Source organism: Capronia coronata (genome assembly GCF_000585585.1).
Source record: "Capronia coronata CBS 617.96 chromosome Unknown acBCG-supercont1.8, whole genome shotgun sequence".
NCBI lineage: Eukaryota > Fungi > Ascomycota > Eurotiomycetes > Chaetothyriales > Herpotrichiellaceae > Capronia > Capronia coronata.
Window position 1 is genome coordinate 142,434 of NW_006912900.1, and position 19,837 is coordinate 162,270.

Consider the following 19,837-nt stretch of genomic DNA (forward strand, 5'->3'; position numbering starts at 1 on the left):
GGACGATATTAGAGGAACTTGCATCTTTCTGGCAAGTGGTGCCAGTTCATACATGACTGGCCAGCAGCTTTCCGAGAAATCGCCCCTGATAGGAGGCGGAGGCGTCTCGGGAGGCGCCAAGAGAGACGCCTCATATAGATTGGGAGGGGGGGGGGGAAGGGGGGGGGAGAGAGGGGGCGAAAAGGGCGACTCCTACCGCCCCCTTATGTTATATGTGACTTAGGGTTAATAGAGAATGAAAATCAAGGCATCATATAGACCCGAATGACAATTCTGATATACCTAATCAGAAAATAACATCCGAAATGGGGGGCGGTAATGGGGGCGGAATAACGGGGGCGGAATAACGGGGGCGGCTCATGGGAACGCTGGCAGCCAACAGGATGTGTATGTCAACGGAGGAGTCTCCCAGTGGTAATGTGAGTTTAATCTGCGACAAGCAATACGAACGGAGCATGCCCTATATAAGCCCGACAGCTCGGCCTTCGATGGGGATCAAGCTTTGATGTAGTTTTCTATGACGGCTGCAGCCCCAAGGACTTTCTCCTCCTCGAATCTTCTCCCAACTATCTGCAATCCGACAGGGTGGCCATCCATGGTCTTTGGATCGTAGAGCTTCCAGTTCCATGCATCATGGTCATTTCGAGGCTCGTATTGGTCCTCCAGTACGGTGTCGACCTCGGCCTGCACCTGGCCGGCGGGGAAGGACAGTGCTGTATAGTCGAGGAAGTTCCATACTTTGGTATAGCCGACCCATCGACAGGTGCGATGTGGTACCGCTACATGTGGCATTGTGGGCATAAGTATCACGTCGAGTGGCTCTCCTGTTGCGGGAGATTTTGTCGAGTTCCATTTGTCGTTGTAAGCTTTTTGCGCCGCAAGTTTCCGCTTGTTGAGTTGCCAATATTCGTAGACCGATATTGCCTGGCCCCGGTTGACCAGGGCCTCGACGTGTGGAATAAACGGTTCGCCGCCAGCCTGGACTTCTCGACGAATATCTTCGCCTCCATCCGCAGTATAAAACAGGTCCTTGCGACTTGTCAGGATAACACTCCTCTCAGGACAGCTGGAACTTTACTTACCATGATTTCAATGCATTCTCTATGTCCCGAGCAGTCCCAGGACACAACCTCGTGGCCGGCGCTCTTGAGCTTTGCTTCCAGTTCCTTTAGCACTCTTTCAATCGGAGGATGGACTTTGACGACCCCGTCATCCACTAAGATGCCTATCCTCATCGGTCGTGATTGGATCTCTTCATACATATCTTGTCGCCATGGAATAGGTACGACTTTGGGATCAAGAACCCAAGGTTTGGACTGGATCACCGTCTGCATGATGGTCACGAGGCTCGACAAGCTTCTTGCCAACGGACCCACTGAAGATGGCACATGCTCCTGGCCTTCCGTTGACACCGGCACCCCTTGGTATGGCAGCCTGGAACTCTACCGAGGAAGACAAGGTCAGAGAAATGACAATCGAAGCTTTTGGAGCGATGTCTCACCGTTGGTTTCAGACCCCAAAGCCCATTGATATGGCTGGGGATACGTATCGATCCCCCGATATCGGTTCCCCATCCTATCATTGATCCCTGCAGAGCAAGCAGAGCCGCTTCTCCTCCAGTCGAGCCACCTGGGGTGAAGCTGGGGTCACGAGGGTTGACCGTGAGGCCCCATAGTGGATTCTCGGTCTCGCACCACTGGACGGTCCTTCAGTATTTGAGGACTTCTTGATGAGCCGAACGGCCTTACCATGATACTCTGGGGAAGGTTTGTCTTGGCCAAAACGACGGCCCCTAGATCCTTCAGAATCCGGACAATCGCGGCGTCTTCAGATGCTGGTTGGAAGGCTCGCGACACATAGCCGATCGTGGAGTCGGCGCCTTTGACATCGAACTGGTCTTTTAGTGTTATAGGTACTCCGTGCAAGGGTCCAATCAGCTTGCCATGCTGCTGGAAATAATCATCGAGCTTGTCAGCCTCTCTCAACGTCTCCTCGAAGAAAACTTCTGTCAAGCAATTCGTCTGCGAGACTGTGTCAGCAGGAGTCTGGCATGTCCCAGCACCGATGGCTAACCTGCTGATGCGCCTCTGCTGCTCTTATCAAGAGGTCAGTCATAACTTTGGTGGTGGGCACGCTGCCTGCTTAGGTACCTTTTGATATAGGCTTCGAGGACATCGCGTGCTCGAAGCTTCCCATCCTCGTATAACCTAGTCAACTCTGCCACATTATCTATTCCGAGAATGGACGCGTCGGTTGCACCGTCTGAATGGCCCAGGAAAGGTTCGATAAGCCTCGTCCGCGTGTCGCGCTTTTGTCGTACGACATCCTGCCACGAACCGGATGACATTTTGTTAAGATACAGCACAAATAAATCGAGCACACGGGTCGTCACACTTTTGTGTTCAGAAATCCTGGCCAGTCTTTGAGAGCGATTGATCTTCAACGAAAAGCGCATCTCCAAACCGGACGTATCGCCGTACCAGGCTGAGGTGAGGGTCTGAATTCATTTATCTGATTGGTGGCGGCAAGATCCGCCTTATCTATTTCACTCATACCTCTCTGGGAAAGTGATAGCTAGGACACCGATCTCAGCCCCTGCCTACCTCACCAAAGTCGCTTGTCGTGGTGTCGGCGTTGGGTGACCTTCATGCCAGCCGAAGAATGAGGAGAATGGATTTAAAGCTACTTCAGCCAACGGCCGTTGAACTTACCCGTGGATCTCAATGCCATCAAACCCAGCTTTAACTGTCCTTTTAGCGGCAGCAGCGAAATTGAACAACTTCTTTCATCTCCGAGGACGTCATCGGTTTAGGAGGGGTCACCGCTCCAAAGCAATTTTCCTTTGTTCGCTCTTTGCCAGTAGTCTAAGAGTCAAGTAACTAGATATGACCTTGGGCCCCGGCGACGGGGGGACATGTTGAGGCTTCCAGAATAGTGGTCAAGAGTGGGCCACGAATACCAGTGCCAGGCCAAAGCCGGATATGGGTATCTCCGAGTCCGTTACTACTACTAAGTGTTATCTACCTACCTAGGTAACCAATCATATTCAATGGTTATGCGCTGTGATGTCACTCACAACTCTATGTCGACCTCTCAGCTTCAAAAGTACTCTAAATATTAGCGTGTAATAGTTCACTAAAACGACACTAACGTACTGGTAGAGAGAATCAGTGGGACCAGATTAAAAGCGGCGCGGTCTGCCAGTGGGGCGGTTCGTCAGGCTTGTGCCGCCAAGGACTCGTTTCGATACAACTTTTTCCCGGACTTAACTTGAAGTACAGGACGTCGTCGCCATTATTGTAGAAGAGGCACTTTGACAGCACTGATTCCTGGCAGAGTTACAATCTCTGGCAATCATCCTGTCCTTCAAGAGGCGGTGGTTGTTCGTCTCCCCGAGACAGGCAATGAAGACGCCCGCGCCGCCTTCCAGAGGTCTCCTGCGCTTCCTGCGGTCTCAGTCCGACTTTGTCTTCGGCAGCCCCAGTCGATCCGTCCTTCTACAACCTCCAAGCACGGCACGATCCTGTCGGCGCCTGTGCACTTCCTCGCACCGGTCCTCGCCAAAGCAGCAGATCCCCCACGACGATCTATGGCACCGGTATCGTGAGCCGTGCAAGGCCCTGCCGCCTCCGAGGCTGGCTCCTCCCAATCCGCCGCAGGCCCGAAATGCCAGCACACGAACTCACAGTCTAGGCTTCTGGCGCCGTTGGCTACGGCGCAAGGAAGCTGCTTCGCGCTTCAAGCAGCCACCAGATCCCCCGGCGCGTCCATCGAGCTACGACGAGACGTCGGCACAACTCTTCAACCTCTCCCGAGCCCTTTCGCGCAACCATTCAGGCGCGGATCTGAAACTCCGTTGCACCGAACTCGACGCAAATGGCTCCGTCACCCTCGTTTCTGGCGAGTTCAAGAAATCAGAACTGATTGCAAAATATGGGCTTCTACCCCGTGATCTACGCAAGATAGACTCTTCGGTTCTACCGCATATCCTTGTCCGCCCGACAGCAATCCTCATCAATCTCCTCCACCTCCGGGTACTCATCCAGTCCGACAGGGTGTTGGTGTTTGACGCATACGGGAGCACAGACTCTTACACGCAGTCTCTATTCATGTATGATCTAGAGGGCAAATTGCGGCAGAAGGCGGATCCAAGGAATGGTTCCACATATCTTCCCTATGAGTTCCGGGCTCTTGAGGCGGTTCTGATCTCGGTGACGTCTGGTCTGGAAGCGGAATTCGCGTTGGTCCGCGAGCCGGTGGTGCATATCTTGCGCGAGCTCGAAGAGGACATCGATCGCGACAAGTTGCGACACTTGCTTATCCATTCGAAAAAGCTAGGTACCTTCGAACAAAAGGCCCGTCTCGTGCGAGACGCCATCGACGACCTCCTCAATGCCGATGATGATCTGTCTGCCATGTATTTGACTGAACGAAAATTAACGGGCAAGCCTCGAGACGAGGACGACCATCAAGAGGTGGAGATGCTTCTTGAGTCGTATCACAAAATCTGTGACGAGATCGTCGAGATTTCCGGCAACTTGATCAGTAACATCCGCAACACGGAAGAGGTGATCAAGGCAATCCTGGACGCCAACCGAAACCAGCTGATGTTGCTGGAGATCAAGTTCAGCGTCGGAACCCTAGGTTTGGCCGGTGGCACCCTTATCGCCGGACTTTATGGCATGAATGTCAAGAATTTCGTCGAGGAGTCCGACCTCGCCTTTGGTGGAGTCAGCGCTGTCTGTTTCGTGCTGTCCGCCGTGATCTGCGTCTATGGCATGCGCAAGTTGCGCAAGGTGCAGAAAGTCCGCATGTGGGGCGAGGGACCAGACACTTGGGGCCAGCGCAGCAGGATAGCAGGACGCGGCAACTGGCGCAGCGAAGCTGTGGAAAGCCAGGCCCAGCGGTTCGCGAGGTTGAAAGGGGGAGTCACCAATATCGGCGACACTCCCTCGAGACCGGTCCTCTGGCCGGGTATGGATGGGCTGGGCATGCACAAGCTGAACGTTGAAGCCGACGACACTCCGCGAGGCGACAGTGCTGATGCTACCAATAGCGATGCGGATGCAGGGTCGGAGTCTCCCAGCGTGACTTTTCAGGACGACGTGGATGACGTCGAAGCACAAATGAAGGCGGATGCACAGAAGCCGAAGGGCGTCGTGGAGAAAGACGACCGTGCTTGAATTGTACTCGAAGAAAAGCACATGATAAGAGCAAAAAGGGGGGAAGACCGTCTATTAGGACGACACGCCGACAGCGCACCGGTGGACCAATTGTGCCTCGCCACTCACTATCCGACGTACGCGATTCGGATATTCTTCTCATTCGCATCTTCTCTCTATAGCGTTCAAGCGGTCTCTTTTGGGCATTGCATTGGACGGAGTCAGGGTTTGGGAACGGGATTGGGCCGCTTTAGAAAGAGCCACGACAGCGAGGCCGCCGGTAGGCAGCGTGTTGAAGGAGATGCTGTCCCTTCGGGTGTGAAGCAGAGCGAACCATCTGACGTCTGCTTTGGTTGTCCACTCCAAGATATAAACAGCGATACTAATGGTTACGGGCGAGGAGTTTTGACGATGACATAGATCTCCTTAACGCGATGTACTGTTAGCTCGTGCGATTCAAGAAGCTCTCCCATTTTCCTCTCATTTGTTGGTGAGAGTATCATTGACCACGGCTTTCGCAAGTTAATGTAGACGTGGCATGGCACGGCAATGGCACGGCAATGGCAAACTCCTAGATGACCATGATGGAGGATTTGGCACACAGATCGAATTTTGTCTCGAGTTCTATCTTGTACTGCATGACCTTGCTCTGGCTCGCGCTGCCCAGCTGCCCAAAATACTGCGGATTGCAGTGATCGTGTTGCCGCTCGAATCCATCCGAGGCACAGTACTCCCATAGCCTTGATCAGACTTGGCTTTGTATCACCAATCATCATCATCGTCCTTTTCGTCATCTGTACACCAATTTAGCATACCTATACGCTCCAGAAACAAAATAGAAAACAGATGGGCAACTCACCACTGCCACTGACTTTCTTCTTCCGCTGACTGAGAGCTGCCGCAAGCGCGTTGGCAAGTCCGCCCCCATCCGAAGCTGCAGCAGGCGTTCCTGGCGCACCAGACGGAGCAGCAGCCCCAGATTCTGTTCCCGGCACCATCGCGGCTGAACGGTCTCGTCTTTCGCTGGAACTAACTCTGCGCAGGCGACCGCTGGATGTCCCTCCTGTGTTGCGAATAGCGGCAAGAAGTGAGTCTCGTGTATCACCTCCTACTGGGGGCAGCGGAGGTGCCGTCGACCCAGAGCCTGAGGCAGGCATAGGAGGGGGAGGAGGTGGTCCAGATGATGCAGGAAGGGGCGGTGGCGGCGGTGGCCCTGCGGAGGAGGGCATCGGAGGAGGTGGAGGAGGCGGTGGTGGTGGACCTGCTCCGGTAGGTGGAGGAGGAACTGCACGGGCGTTGGGAGGTGGTAGAGGGGGCGCATTATTCCGCCCCGGGGGTGGCGGGGGTGGAGGAGGTGGAATGGCCGCAGAAGCCGCAGGGTGAGATGGTGCTGCTGCTGCTTTGGGCGGCAATGGCGGCGGTATAATATGGCCAGACGGTGTAGGCGTTTCCCGGCTTGGAGGAGGTGGTGGCACTGGTCCGCGACTGGGCGGGGGAGGAGGAGCTGACGATTTCCGCTCCCCGGTGAATGGAGGAGGCACCCTAAACATGCCGGAAGGCTCCTCCTCGATGGGCGCCTTTGGAGGACGAGGCGGAGGCGGCGGACCAGGATTTGCTAGCGAGCCTGAAGCGGCTCGGGTGCGGCCAGAAGGATGGACTGCAGGGCCTTCTTTAACAGCATATTTGCCTGCGTCTGCAATGGGTGGAGGAGCCCGGAATCTTGGTTGCGGGCTAGGCGCGGGTGACGGTGTCCTTGGGGGAGAACTCGGTGGTGGTGAGGATGCTCTTCCACCCGCTGGTCTTCGCGACGGCGGTGGAGCTGGCGGAGGACCTCGTCGGCTTGACGAACTTGCGGTACCTGTACTTTGGGGACTGATTCTCGATGCTGGGGGTGCCGAAGGAGGCGGTGGAGGAGGAGCCCTCGACCTTGCGTCAGAAACCGTGGGCAGAGCCCGGGCGATACCATTCGCCAATTCCTCCGCCTGCTTCTGCTGGACGTAACCTTTGATGAAATCGGCATTCTGTTCGATTTGGTCCTCCGTGATACCCATGGCAAGCAATTCATCTAGGATTGGCCTCCATGTCGGATCAGCCAAATCAATGCCCCCTGCGCTACTGTGAGAGCGTGTTGAAGAGACCGGGCTGTAGATGGGCTGAGGAGCAGTCGCTTGCGGCTGCGGCGTCTGGACAGGATTGGAGCTGTGCCTGTGACGAAAGAAGGCACCCATTCTGCTGTGATGTTTTTGCCCACCACCAGGAACAAAAACCTGGCCTCCGCCAGCAGCGGAAGCAAAAGGTTGGGCCTTAGTGTGTTTGCTGGCATTCTTCTCCCGCTCATCCATCTTCTTCTTGAACTGCCGGGCCTCCTTCTCGTCAACGAAGGATAAACCTGCCATGCATTGTTCCAACTCAAACGAGTGGAAGAAGGTCCGATCTTGGTTGTATTGGAAAGTGTCATAGATTTCTTGATCCCATATCACCCCTCTGTTCGCAGGTGAGATGTCGACCATTTTAATCCAGAACGTGTTCCCAACGAGGTCGTTGGAGAGAACCGCAGCCCCCTGGAGACCTGTGTACGTCCATCGGTTGCGATTTGGATAGGCCACGTAGAGTCGAGCAACGGCAACAGCCTGGATCTTGTTTGACGCTTTGGGGACGGTGCGCTTGACGGTCTCCTTGTCGGCGTCGGAGAGAATTGAGGGCATGTTGAGAAGATATTGGTGAGCCCGCCAGGAATGAGCGGCCGCGGAGTTCACAAGAGCCTCATCTCGTCATCGTGCTGGAACAGGAACGTGGATGTAGTAGTAGCGCGAAGCGAGTCTCACAGGGAGACTCCAATTAAGATGATGGAAGAGAACGATACTGTACGTACTAGATATCTGGCACAGAATACTAGGTGACAACTGAGAGTTAGGCAAGTCCCGGGGAAGAACAAGAAAGCCAAAGATTGCGCTGCGTTAGCCGCGTGGCAGTGACACCAGTCACCAGCCGCAGGTGGCAGAAAGCAGCAGTAGTGGCCTTCAAGTTTTAAGGGCTTGGGGCTTAGGAGGCTACCTAGACCTTAGGCTCCTTAGGCCTCCTTAGGCCTCCTTAGCCCCCAAGCCCTGGAGCATTGATTACAGAGTTCAAAGTTAGCTTCACACCCATAAATAAGCTTGCCGCCTTAGGGACCCAGGGTCCTTATTTGCTTGTACTCGAGATACCTGAGATATACATACCTACCTACCTACCTACCTAAGGTACCTACGTACTTGTGTACTGGTGTCCCTCTTATTTTTACAGTATCTCGGCATGATGTTCGCAGCTTGGAAGTATCCGCACATCTGCACATCATGATGTGGCTCATCCAACCAAGACAGGCGGCGTGAGGTACCTAAGGTACGTAGGTACCTACCTGCCTAGGTACGTCAGGTACCAGTACCTTAGGTATCTCAGTAGTACCTTGATAAGGTACCTTAGTGCCTTATCACCATGATCATATCTCTGGCCTCCGTCATCTCTTTCCCCACCACCGGCACTGCACCGCATCCCAACAACGTCATCGGTCTACGATGCCTTACACACCTGCCAGTGAGTGACACACGCCGCAGCCTGGAATGAGTGGCACGGTCACTACAGGTACGTACTACTGTCGCTGCATCATCGAAGTACATAATGTCGTCCTGTTTCTTGCCAGCATTGAATTTCATCTCCTCCTTTACACCAATTTGACCTCAGCACTTCGATTCCATTACCTTGCCCAACTACCTAGGTATTCATTGAAACCCCGAGTCCGATCAAACCACTCAAACCCACCAGATACATATCCACCAGCAACATGCCTCACCATCCCGCCGAAGAGAACACTCAATCCCACATCTTCGACAAGGTCGCCAAAGAGTCCGCCGACTCCACGGCCTCGGACCACCCGCTTCACGATGAAAACAAGGGTCCATTGAAGCAGGCCACGTCCGAAGACCATCGGAGCAAAGGTCCACAACTCTCGGACAGTAAGTTCATTCACCATGCAGGGATCGCAGGAAACAGTCCTCTGACAATCTTCTAGACATGCCCCCGGCCTCCAGCAAGGACGATTTGAAGGCAAAGGCTCAAGAGTTGAACAAATAAGCTTTGCACGCGGCACTGCCTTCATACCATACCACCAAACCGATGGATGAAGGAGGGAGCATGGCATCAATAGCTGCGTCAATGACAAAAGCTTCAATCATGGAAAATTGAACACAATGAGAATGAATTGTGGATAAACAAGAGCTCGTTTCCATGCAGACTCCACGCGCCAGTGCTTCGAAGAACCATCATCAAACCCATTGAGCTTTTCTGTTTCCTCGCCATCGCTATGCATCCATTTGATCGAGAGTCCCTGGTCTGTCTATGATTTCACTCGCCCAGCCCCTTCATGCTCGTCGTGCTTTTTTCGCAGGAGGGTTGCCGTCACCCTCCCGTTCGCCATCTTTACTCTCGGCAGAACCATTCGTGTTTTTCTGCATGGCGGACCCTTCTTCTCTTTCGCGGGACTGTTCGGGCAGACTAATCGAGAAGTAAACAAGCTGGTGGCATTGACTCTCCTGGCTCTCCTTTCCAGGCTTTCGAGTATCCGCCTCCGTCTCTGGCGCTTTGACAAGCTCGAGCTCTTGTCCGTCACCTTTGCCTGCATCTTTGTCGACTGTCTGCTCCTCGCCGTTCTCGACACCTTTGGTCTGCTGAATGCCGTCGGTGTCCTTAGTCCCATCATTAGCAGTCTTCTTTTCGTCATCCTGAAGCTCCGTATACTGCCACAAGGCCTTGAAGTCTCCTTTGACCAACGCTGTGCCCCAGAGTGACAGGAGAACTCCAGGGACCAAGTACAGCAATGCAGGCTGAGCATGTTGTGCCACCTGCATCACGCCGACTGTCGTACACATACCGGCCAGATAGCCAAAGACTGTAGCATAGAAGTATGGTTTGGGAAACTGCTTCGCCTTGATCTCCTGTGCCCACAACTTGGAACTGGTCCAAAACCGCTCACCCCAACTTCCTCGGGCATTCACGTAGAAGGGCTTCTCCTCACTTTGTTCTGCAGGTTGGTCGCCGCTAGACTTGTGTTTTGCGTCGCTCTGTCGCAGATAGTACAGGTACAAGTCGAATCTCAATGCGAAGGCGAGCATCATTCCGGGAACCACAATATCTCCCAGGCCGAGCATTGCCATGGTTCTCTTCTTTGCTAGACACTGCAGGTATTCTTCCATAGCCGGTGACCCTTCAGGCGTCCCTACGGGCAAAACACATCCGTCGGGTCTGGGAAACAGCAGTTTGATTGGGACATCCAATTTCGTGGCCACTGTTACCATCATTGGCGTGAAGAAGACGAAGTAGATGTCGTAGAGAAATAGAGCGCCTAGAACAAGCGTCCCTGTCCAGGCAGTCGTCGGAGTCATGTACTGCAAAGACCCGTAGCAGAACGAGAAGCCGAGAAAATTGGTGAGGAACCATGGCTTGGACACAAACCCGTGATAGTACACAATAGCGCAAGAGAGAACCAGACTTGCCACATCCAGGACGTCGATCGATCTCTTGACGGTAATGAAGCCATGGAGATGTAAGTTAAGTCTCGCTCTTGCGTACAGGAGGCCTCTAAGTTTCCAGATCTTCCGGGTCACGGCTTGGGGGAATGGAAGTGCCCGCAGATACCCAGGAAAGGGCGAAGTTGTCGTCCTGCCGTCCTCACTCCTGTAGTATTGCTCTTGCTCGTCAACCCTCCATACCGACCCTCCTAGTGAGTAGGTGGTAGGGAAACAAAGTGAGCGAGCGACGCTGAACATGTCCTTCAGGAACTTGACCGCAAAGAACAAGCCCAACTGAGAGAAATAGATGCCCAAAGCCCAGTTCAGCCAGGCCGGGTCCTGAAGCCATTTAAGAATGAAGTACAGAGAAGCCAGGGTCCCACCAGCCAAAAGTGGGAAAAGAAGGGCGTCTGAAGGTGTCAGGCTCTCGATCTGCTGCGACTCGTTTTCATCGGCCTCGTCGTCATCAGAGCTGCGCTTCTTGCCTTTTCGACGGGCAGCGGATGGTGGTCTCGACAGCGAGGCATGGGCCGCAGTGTAGATGGGAAAGATCGCCGATATGAGGAGATGTAGGTAGGTGGGTAGCAGCGGTCGCATCGTCTCCATCTCGTAGGCCACACGACCGAGAAACTCCATCGCTGGGCCTGGTGGCGGTGACATCTTGATCGCGGTGATATTCACTTTCAACGACGGAAAGTGAACGGCGTCGCGTTTGGGCCGCGAGATTTAGTCGGACTTGGATGTGGCCAGATTTATCTTCATGGTGCCGATCAGACCAGGAGAACAGGCGGAGGACCGGAGCTGGAAGACTTTGCCACGAGGCCTAGCACGAGTCTATCAAATGCGAGCTTGAGACACTAAAGGAAGCAGTGGGTGAAGAGATGAAGAGATGAAGACGAAAAACATGAAAGTCGAAGTGGCCAGGCTGTCCTTGGCGATATGTGATTGGTCAGCCTTGTGCCTATAGTGAATCGTACATCGAACAGCAGTGATTATAAGCTGAGCACTATCAGAGGTCTGCTACCATGGATTAATCAGAAGGAATTCTGCTGAACAGTATAAATTAACTGGCTAATGCATCAACTGGTCCATTTCTGCCTGCCATTGGCCTTCACAGCATTTTCACCCCCCAGTGTAATAGACAAGCAGACGTAGAGACCGGGCTTGGATTTTCGCCATCGCCTCCTCCGCCCACAGCATCTCCCGCCGGTAAGGAGCGTGAGGTCGTAGTATCTCCATTGCAATTCGAAGTGACGCAGCGATCGTTTTTGGACCATGGTCCTTCATTTCATCCATGAGACAGTACTCCACCGACTGAAAGATGTTACGAGCAGGAGCTGCAAAGTCTGCCCGATGTTCAAGAGCTGGAAGATCGAAACATTTGGTGTCCGCTTGCGGCTCGGACATCAGTTCGGCATTCTTTCCATATGCATCGTTGTTACTGCTGTTGCGGAGTGTATCGCGCAACTCATCCATGAGGCGATAGAGCTGAATCATCCCTTGCCACAACATTGCCTGGCAAGCCCAGAACACAAGCACCGTGCTGGCGACGGATAGGTTCGCAAAGTGGAAGGCGACCGGGAATATCAATTCATCGTCTTTATCTTCATCAAGGATATAGCCACAGGCCAGTTGGGGCCAATATAGCGGCCCCGTATGGCTTTTAACAAGTCGGTCATAGAATGAGGCAAGATCTCCATCCATCTTCCAACACTTCGCAATCATCTCTGTCGCGAGCCGCAATTGGTCGCCGGGATCCATGTATTTGAGCATCGCACCCTGCCTATGGAGCTCCGGAGCAATAATGACAAAGTCGTAGACCTGATCGAAGACGGTCTTGGGATTTTTCCGCCACGGCACCTTCTGCCACACAGAATCCGACAGGAACGTGGATTGTTGGGTGTCTAGAGCATACAGGATCTACTCCCGTGAGTAACCAGGATCCTGGGGAATGACGGGCACTTACCCCTTGTATTCGAAACTGTACAAAGACCTGATGTGCTAGACCATCAGTGTGCGCATCCGGCCCACGGAGCTGGATCAACTTTTCACAACCGGATGTATGGCTAACATACCCTTGCTTTGATTCGTTCGGGCACTGGCTCATCTCGTAGGTAGCCAATGCAATACATGCAGCCAGTGTCTGCTCGTGATACATGAGCTTGGGGTCCCAGAGTGCCTTCTGGAGCTGATGGATGCCTCGATGATATAGCCTGAGGCTTTCATATCTTAACGTCGGGTCATGGTAAACGTCGCTCAGTTTAGCCACACACAGCGCCATCATAGACACCTCCAAGGCAAGGTTCATGTGTGGCATGATCGGCAGCTGAAACAACCACAGCCTTCGCTGCATTGGGCCAAGGTGGGCTTTTGGACAATACAGAGAGAGATACTCCTCGAGGAGCTGCTGTCGTAATGCTGGGTGGGGATTGATATGACCGACCAGGAAAGACAGGCTCAGCAACGGTAAGAGACTATCAGTGTTGACTGTCGGTGTCTCTATGGGCTTCGATGTCTCTGCCTGCTGTTGTTGAGCTGTTGCGCCTGTTCGAGATGACAGATTAGCGGTTTCATGGCGGACAGCTGACTCTGCTTTCGTTCCGTCCGTGACCGTATGCTGAATGAAGATGGGATACCGACGATAACCTGCGCATACCCGCTTCGACTTGATGCATTGGGCACAGGATGGCTGCTCAAGGCCGCACTATTGCCGCATCAGTCAGCTTGAAACAGCATCCGGGCATAACGTATGAGGCAGAGAGCAACGATCTACGTACCCTGATTTTGCGCTTTCTGCAGGTCTCGCAGCCGCGAGCGCGAGTAATACCAACCATTGGAAATCTTGCAAGCTGCGGCTTTCTCAGTATCACAACAGTTGTCGAGCATTTCAAACAGTGACATCGACACAGCAATGCAACGGAAGGAAAAGGTGACGAACACCGGAGAACTGGAAATATGCAAGAGGGAGAATGGTATGTCGACTGAGGCAGAGCTGCGAGGAGCTATTCAGATCATCCAAAGGGATGGTTGTGGCCATGGCTTTGACAACTACTCTGCTTGTGATGAGACCAAGGAACCTGTGAGTCTGCCTAATTGAGTGGCTGATTCACTAAGCCAAAAGAGGCACATTCTGCGAGCAGTAAAACATCCGTGGGATGTGGGCTGTACGCAGCATTGGTTCAGTCGCTCAGGGGTGTCTCCAAATCGAGACTTGGATTTGGTTCTGACCGTCCTTCATACTTTACGTCTTCTCCCATGGTCGTTATTGAGCAAGTCTTGTCACAAAAGGACCTCCTATATCCTAGGCACCGTTGGGCCCTCCCTCGGCGACCTTCTCCCGTTGGGGTGGAATCCGTGGTTTTGTTGACTGCTTTCTGGCTGATTCGTCCACTGGCTCAGCAGATCGAGGTCGTTTCGGAGTCCTTAATGCATTCGAGGCTTGTTTTTCATCTGGAAGCGCCTGCAGGTTGATGTCGGTGCCCAGTCGACGTAGGTAGTCCTGGATGATTTCTGACAACGTCTCTGCTTTATCGAGCTGGATCTTGTTGACAAGCGCCAATGCTTGTTGAGCCATGACAAGCTGGTGCTCTTTGTTGAAGTTGACCATTCTCAGGGTGCCTCGGATCTCATTTGCCGCAGTCTTTTCGACCTCAAGAGCCGCCGATGTTTCCTTCAATGATGCTTCTAGAGATGCTATTCTCTCCTTCAAGCCTGAATTTTCCTTATCACGAGCTTTCATGGCGCTTTCCAGATGTGTAAAATCTGTTTTCAAAAGCTCTCGTTTGCTTTCGGCTCTGTTTGCACGCAACAGCTCGTCTCCGACGCGCTGCTCTAGCTGCTTGTTCTGGCGAGACAGCGAACAGTCCCCGTGTCTGCAGTTGGCATCTCGACAGGGTAGCGGACTTCTTGACATGCCTGGAGTAGTCAAACACTGGGACTCCTTAGTCAAATATGCGACTTCTTGTTCATACTGTGCGTGTCAGCCTCGCCAGAGCATCAGCTATGCCAGACTACTCACCGCCTCAAGATCAGATAATCAGTCGAATGTAATACTCACTTGGACCTGAGTGGTAAGATGCGAAAACTCTTCAGCCACAGAGTCTCAAAGAACCAAGAGTAGGGAAATGAAGACAATAGAAGTACACATGAGATCCGGGTTGATCATATAAAGCAATATCTATCATACCCATACTGCCTACCGTTTGGCACTGCTCACCTCCCTGTCTCCAGAATGAAGTTCTTTTTAGAACCTGTCTTTGTTCAATCAAGTATCGGCAGCTGGAAATTGCGAAAGAGACAAAAGACATGGCATGAAAAGTGAGCCTTCGCCGTCAGTGAGCCTTCGCCGTCTGTGGCTGTTGTTTCGCTGCTGGGATCCGTTCTGGAACTGGTTTGCCGTGTTCTAGAACCGGACGCATTTGCAATGCACGCAGAAACCCGGCAGAAAACAATCATGCAACTAACAGCGCTTTCTGTGGGCACCTGGAAAGCACTACAGAGTAGAGGAGACCCAGCTGGAGGCACCAGTGGCCAGAGGTCTCAGTGCTCCCTCAGACGAAGAGGTAGTCATGACTCTTAGAGCCAGGCAGGAAAGCGCAAACCGCTTCGAGATCAGTTCAGAGGCTGAGTGCAACCAGCTGCAGCCAGCCGTGGTCTCAAATCTCTTCATGGCCAGCACAAAGACACGGTAACAAAAAAGCTCATGTTTGATCTTAGATCTGGAACTTGGAGCTGAGGTCGATTTGGGAGCATGGCTGGGTACATACTTCACCGTAGCATCATGTGTCACGTGGAGTCGCGTCTCGACGGAGGAGCATTCAATGCAGAAGCGTCTTCACTTCAACTTCGTGTCGCGCCCTCATCGCATCGTTGATAGACCAACATACCCAGGTATTTGCCATTGCCACCCTGACTATGATCCGGTCAGCTTCCGACAGACCTGAGTGTGCTCTCTTGATGTTCAGTACGAACGGTAGAAATGCCACGGGCCTCCTTGAAACGCAGCGATAGTATCACAGATCTCCGTTTCACCCTCCGCCGAGTTTTCGGCAAAGACTCGTTTCGCCCACTGCAGGAAGAAGTCATCACTGCTGCCATTGCAGGCCATGATGTCTTCCTCTGTGCGGCCACCTCCTTTGGGAAGTCTCTCTGCTACCAGCTGCCCGCCGTGGTCTCTCTCGGAGTCACCGTCGTTATTTCTCCCCTTCTGGCACTGATGCACAATCAAGTCCAATCGGCACAAGAGCTGGGCATCATAGTTGAGTCCATCAACGGCAAGACACCGTGGGCAGAAAAGGTCCGGATCGAGACAGACCTCCTCTGCGGACACCCAGCTACGAAGCTACTCTATGTGACCCCGGAACTATGCGCGACGGACCATTTCCGCAAACTGATCGTCCAAATCCATCGTCAAGGCCAGCTGGTTCGCATAGCCGTCGACGAGGCCCATTGTATCAGCGAATGGGGCCATGATTTTCGGCCGACGTACAAGGAGCTGAAATGGCTGAAGTCGACGCTCAACTGCCCTGCGGTGCCCGTCATGGCCGTGACCGCCACAGCAACCAGCCAGGTTAGGGACGACATCTTCAGTTTTCTGGGGCTTGATGATCAGACGACCAAAAGTTTCGCGACGTCGACATCGCGCCCTAACATCCACTACGAAGTCCAATATTTCTCCGAGTCGAATCCGGAGAACGGCGAGAACGATATGCTGCCCTATCTCATGAACAGATTGGAGTTCATGCACCAAAGACGTCTGGCACGATTAGAATCACTTCTGCAAGACGATCCGGTCGCTGCTGTGGCACCCATCAGCGGAATCATCTACGTGCCCCTCCGTTCAACCGCCGATTGGCTTGCGTCAAAGCTCACCGGGGCTGAGATGAGAGCGCAGCCATACCATGCCGGGCTAGAAGATGAGAAACGTAAACAGACACAGACAACTTTTCTCAGATATGCTACTGCCGATCCCCGTCTCCTGCCGATCAAAGACGGCCGTAGTCTCATGGCCTCCTTCAACATCATTTGCGCTACGACGGCCTTTGGCATGGGCATTGACGTTCCAACGATCCGATTCGTCATACATTACGGACTCCCCCGTGGCATGGAGTCGTTCACTCAAGAATCAGGTCGGGCGGGCCGAGACGACAAAGCGGCGTCCAGTATCATCTTCTACACTCGCGAAGACAAAGAGCGTTGCGAGTTCCGGGCGAGATCGGACGCAAACCGGGAGAAGAGCAAGGCCAAACGTGAGGCGAGAATGCAGTCATTGAAAAGCATCGTCGAATTCTGCGAGAACACCCACATATGCCGCCACGATCTGGTGTCGCGGTACTTTGGAGACAAGGCCGGGCTTGCTGATTGCTACTTTGCCTGTGATGTGTGCAAGGAAGGATCTATTCAGCTAAAGAAGCGAAAGGAGAGAGGACTGGCCACCGAAACAGAGGCGTTCGAGTTTACTCAGCGAGAGCCTGTCACTCAGTACGACTGGGACTAATGAAATGCATGATGAAACGACTTAGATACCCTGAAAGATACAGCAAAGGCGGCTTAAAAGCACATTATCCTTCGAAGCAGCTGGTTTTTCAAGATCCGGCCTGTGCCATTTGCGGCACACTTTATCGTGAGGTGATTTCTTGTTGTCGGATGATAACCGAATCTGCTGGTCAACGGAGATGATCGATTTCGACGGCGTCACCATCATATCACTTCTTCATTACACTCACGACTTCATGTTGTAGTATCCCCTAGAGAGGTCCACCAGCCATCCCTTCTCCACCTTGCTCAAATCCTTGATATACACTTTACCGCCAGTCTCTAGGACTTCATGGAAGACCACGTATTCCGCCTTGCGGTTGAATAGCAGACTTGTCGGATGAGCGTACATTGTAACATTGCCCGACACGGACCGGAAACTTCCATCGGGTTGCATCTTTGCTGCTTGCGAGAAGTAACCCGTGACGAGACATTTGAGGATATTTACTGTCTTGTCTGCATCTGTGGGTTGCGCTGTAGAGAGATGCGGCGGGTTGGAGCTTGATAGGTTTTCTTCGACCTTGACGCCCAGACGTTCCAGGTATCGCCTTAGTTGGTTGCGAACGCTCACAGCTCGCTGCATCGACTTGAAATTCAGATGATTTTCATGACACCACCGTGCTTCTTTCCTCCCTTTGCTCACAAAGGCATGATAGACGTTGAGTAAGGTAAGGTGATCACCTTCCTCGGCTGCAAACTTCCTCCTTGATAGATCCATTGCATTCTTCTCACCGCTGTGGTGGAACCAAACGTTGCCCTCAAGTGAGGTCATGGCCGCTATGGTGAGCATCTCGCTCTGGCAGTTGAACTTGGCATCAGACGATGTGAGCAGGCATTTCGCCATCATCGGCGGAATAGAGAGCTCCGCCATACGTGTGCCGAGAGGAGAGGTCAGTTTTGCATATTCGTCGACGGCGCCCAGGGAGTAAAGGAGGTCGAAAGCGCGGATCAGGAGCTGAGAAGGTGGTGGGGACAGAAAATCAAAGCGGACGACGTTATCGATCCCCAGGGCCTTTAGTTGAAGCACTACAGGCGCCAGGTTGGAGCGTTGGATCTCAGGGGTAGTGGTGGCAGGTAGAGACTCGTATGACTGCTCTGTGTATAGTCGAAAACACTTTCCTGGCTTGGTTCGTCCTGCGCGGCCGGCTCGTTGGGTGGCGGAAGCTTTGGACACAGGGAAAGGAATAAGCACGTCTATGTTAGTTGTTGGATTGAAAGCGCGGAGTTTGACAAATCCACAATCAATGACATAGACAATTCCCGAGATGGTGACGGACGCCTCGGCGATGTTCGTGCTGAGAATCACTTTTCGCGTATTTTCGGCCGCCTCGGAAAAGACGTACATCTGTTCTTCCGTACTGAGTCCAGCATAGAGTGGAAGGGGCTGAAGTGCTTGAGCCTGGGGATGTAAGGTCGAAGCGAGCTCGGACAATTTCTGCATGGCCTTCTCGATTTCCTCCCTACCCGTCAGGAAGACTAGGATATCCCCTGGAGCTTCTTGTTGGTGGATGGTGAAAGCGGTTTCAACAGCCTTGTTAACATAGTCATTCGTTGGCTGATCGAGATAGAGGAGATCGACAGGGTATGTCCGACCTTCGATGCTGACGATTCGACATTGGTCGCTGGATCCCTCTTGGTCTTTGAAAAAGTCTACGAATCGCTCGGCTTCCAGAGTGGCACTGCTTATGATGATCCTTAACTCTGGTCGACGCTTCTTGATCTTCTTTAGCAGGCCCAAAAGAATGTCGGAGCTTAAAGATCGTTCATGGGCTTCATCCACCATGATGACAGAATATCTGGACAATAGCGGATCGACCAACGCTTCTCGCAGTAGCATGCCATCGGTAAGGAACTTGATCTTGGTGCGCGAGGAGGTCACGTCTTCGAATCGGATTGAATATCCAACCTCTTCACCGACCTGGCACCTCTTTTCCTCGGCAACACGAGTAGCGACGGTGGTGACAGCCACTCGTCTGGGCTAGATTGACGGTCAAATAAAGATCGATCCATCTCTAAAAGCTCACTTACCCACCTGAGTGACTGCAATACATTTTCCGTTGGCGCACCAGCCGCCTTGCTCTAGAAATTGAGGAAGCTGAGTAGTCTTGCCACTACCTGTTTGACCAACCAGCACAGTGACTTGGTGGGTTTCGATGGTATAAAGTAGACTGTCTTTATGTCTGGAGATCGGGAGCAGGGCGGATGGAGTGTAGAGGGAGGGGACGAAGGAAAGGTCCAACTCCGTCATCGTTCTTGTCTCGCTGCACGTTTCATGTTGCCGATAGAGCGCCGTAACTCGCGTCCTCATCGAAGAGAGCGAGCGCAGTATCAAAAGTCAAGGCGCAGAAGTCACCCCGCACCGCCACAATATACGCCACAATTTTATGTAATTGGACATCAGCCACTTTGTACCACCCTGGCACTCCCATTGGCTGCCTGTCACTCCCCCATCTCCGACTCTGACGCTGCCTGCGCCGCAACTTGTATTGTTGCATGTTGTCGTTTCATACTGTGAGACCTAAATTGCGCTGCCTGACCTTGACACATCTCCCCGATTCTATCTCCCAGTATCTACCAACTCTAGTCAACCGGTCAGTTTAC

The 19,837-nt window shown here is 53.0% G+C and overlaps 9 protein-coding genes across 9 annotated transcripts; 3 read left to right on the forward strand and 6 right to left on the reverse strand.

Moving 5' to 3' along the window:
* Nucleotides 1–495: 495 nt before the first annotated feature.
* Nucleotides 496–2,347, reverse strand: A1O1_08304 (uncharacterized protein; the record flags this gene model as incomplete). Its single annotated transcript, XM_007729166.1, has 5 exons — nt 496–1,029; nt 1,083–1,442; nt 1,502–1,696; nt 1,749–2,073; nt 2,151–2,347. The coding sequence occupies 5 exons, from the start codon at nt 2,345–2,347 to the stop codon at nt 496–498; spliced, it is 1,611 nt and encodes a 536-aa protein (XP_007727356.1).
* A 1,057-nt stretch (nt 2,348–3,404) lies between these two features.
* On the forward strand, nt 3,405–5,183 carry A1O1_08305 (uncharacterized protein; the record flags this gene model as incomplete). Its single annotated transcript, XM_007729167.1, has 1 exon — nt 3,405–5,183. The coding sequence occupies one exon, from the start codon at nt 3,405–3,407 to the stop codon at nt 5,181–5,183; it is 1,779 nt and encodes a 592-aa protein (XP_007727357.1).
* A 741-nt stretch (nt 5,184–5,924) lies between these two features.
* A1O1_08306 (uncharacterized protein) lies at nt 5,925–7,867 on the reverse strand (the record flags this gene model as incomplete). The annotated part of the gene is made up of 2 exons (XM_007729168.1): nt 5,925–5,956; nt 6,022–7,867. 2 exons carry the CDS (start codon nt 7,865–7,867, stop codon nt 5,925–5,927), a joined length of 1,878 nt encoding a protein of 625 aa, XP_007727358.1.
* A 1,112-nt stretch (nt 7,868–8,979) lies between these two features.
* On the forward strand, nt 8,980–9,269 carry A1O1_08307 (uncharacterized protein; the record flags this gene model as incomplete). The annotated part of the gene is made up of 2 exons (XM_007729169.1): nt 8,980–9,151; nt 9,208–9,269. The coding sequence occupies 2 exons, from the start codon at nt 8,980–8,982 to the stop codon at nt 9,267–9,269; spliced, it is 234 nt and encodes a 77-aa protein (XP_007727359.1).
* A 287-nt stretch (nt 9,270–9,556) lies between these two features.
* On the reverse strand, nt 9,557–11,362 carry A1O1_08308 (uncharacterized protein; the record flags this gene model as incomplete). Its single annotated transcript, XM_007729170.1, has 1 exon — nt 9,557–11,362. One exon carries the CDS (start codon nt 11,360–11,362, stop codon nt 9,557–9,559), a length of 1,806 nt encoding a protein of 601 aa, XP_007727360.1.
* Nucleotides 11,363–11,824: 462 nt separating this feature from the next.
* On the reverse strand, nt 11,825–13,536 carry A1O1_08309 (uncharacterized protein; the record flags this gene model as incomplete). The annotated part of the gene is made up of 3 exons (XM_007729171.1): nt 11,825–12,622; nt 12,669–13,406; nt 13,480–13,536. 3 exons carry the CDS (start codon nt 13,534–13,536, stop codon nt 11,825–11,827), a joined length of 1,593 nt encoding a protein of 530 aa, XP_007727361.1.
* A 467-nt stretch (nt 13,537–14,003) lies between these two features.
* A1O1_08310 (uncharacterized protein) lies at nt 14,004–14,615 on the reverse strand (the record flags this gene model as incomplete). The annotated part of the gene is made up of 1 exon (XM_007729172.1): nt 14,004–14,615. One exon carries the CDS (start codon nt 14,613–14,615, stop codon nt 14,004–14,006), a length of 612 nt encoding a protein of 203 aa, XP_007727362.1.
* Nucleotides 14,616–15,680: 1,065 nt separating this feature from the next.
* A1O1_08311 (uncharacterized protein) lies at nt 15,681–17,198 on the forward strand (the record flags this gene model as incomplete). Its single annotated transcript, XM_007729173.1, has 1 exon — nt 15,681–17,198. One exon carries the CDS (start codon nt 15,681–15,683, stop codon nt 17,196–17,198), a length of 1,518 nt encoding a protein of 505 aa, XP_007727363.1.
* Nucleotides 17,199–17,423: 225 nt separating this feature from the next.
* A1O1_08312 (uncharacterized protein) lies at nt 17,424–19,484 on the reverse strand (the record flags this gene model as incomplete). Its single annotated transcript, XM_007729174.1, has 2 exons — nt 17,424–19,214; nt 19,269–19,484. 2 exons carry the CDS (start codon nt 19,482–19,484, stop codon nt 17,424–17,426), a joined length of 2,007 nt encoding a protein of 668 aa, XP_007727364.1.
* Nucleotides 19,485–19,837: the final 353 nt, after the last annotated feature.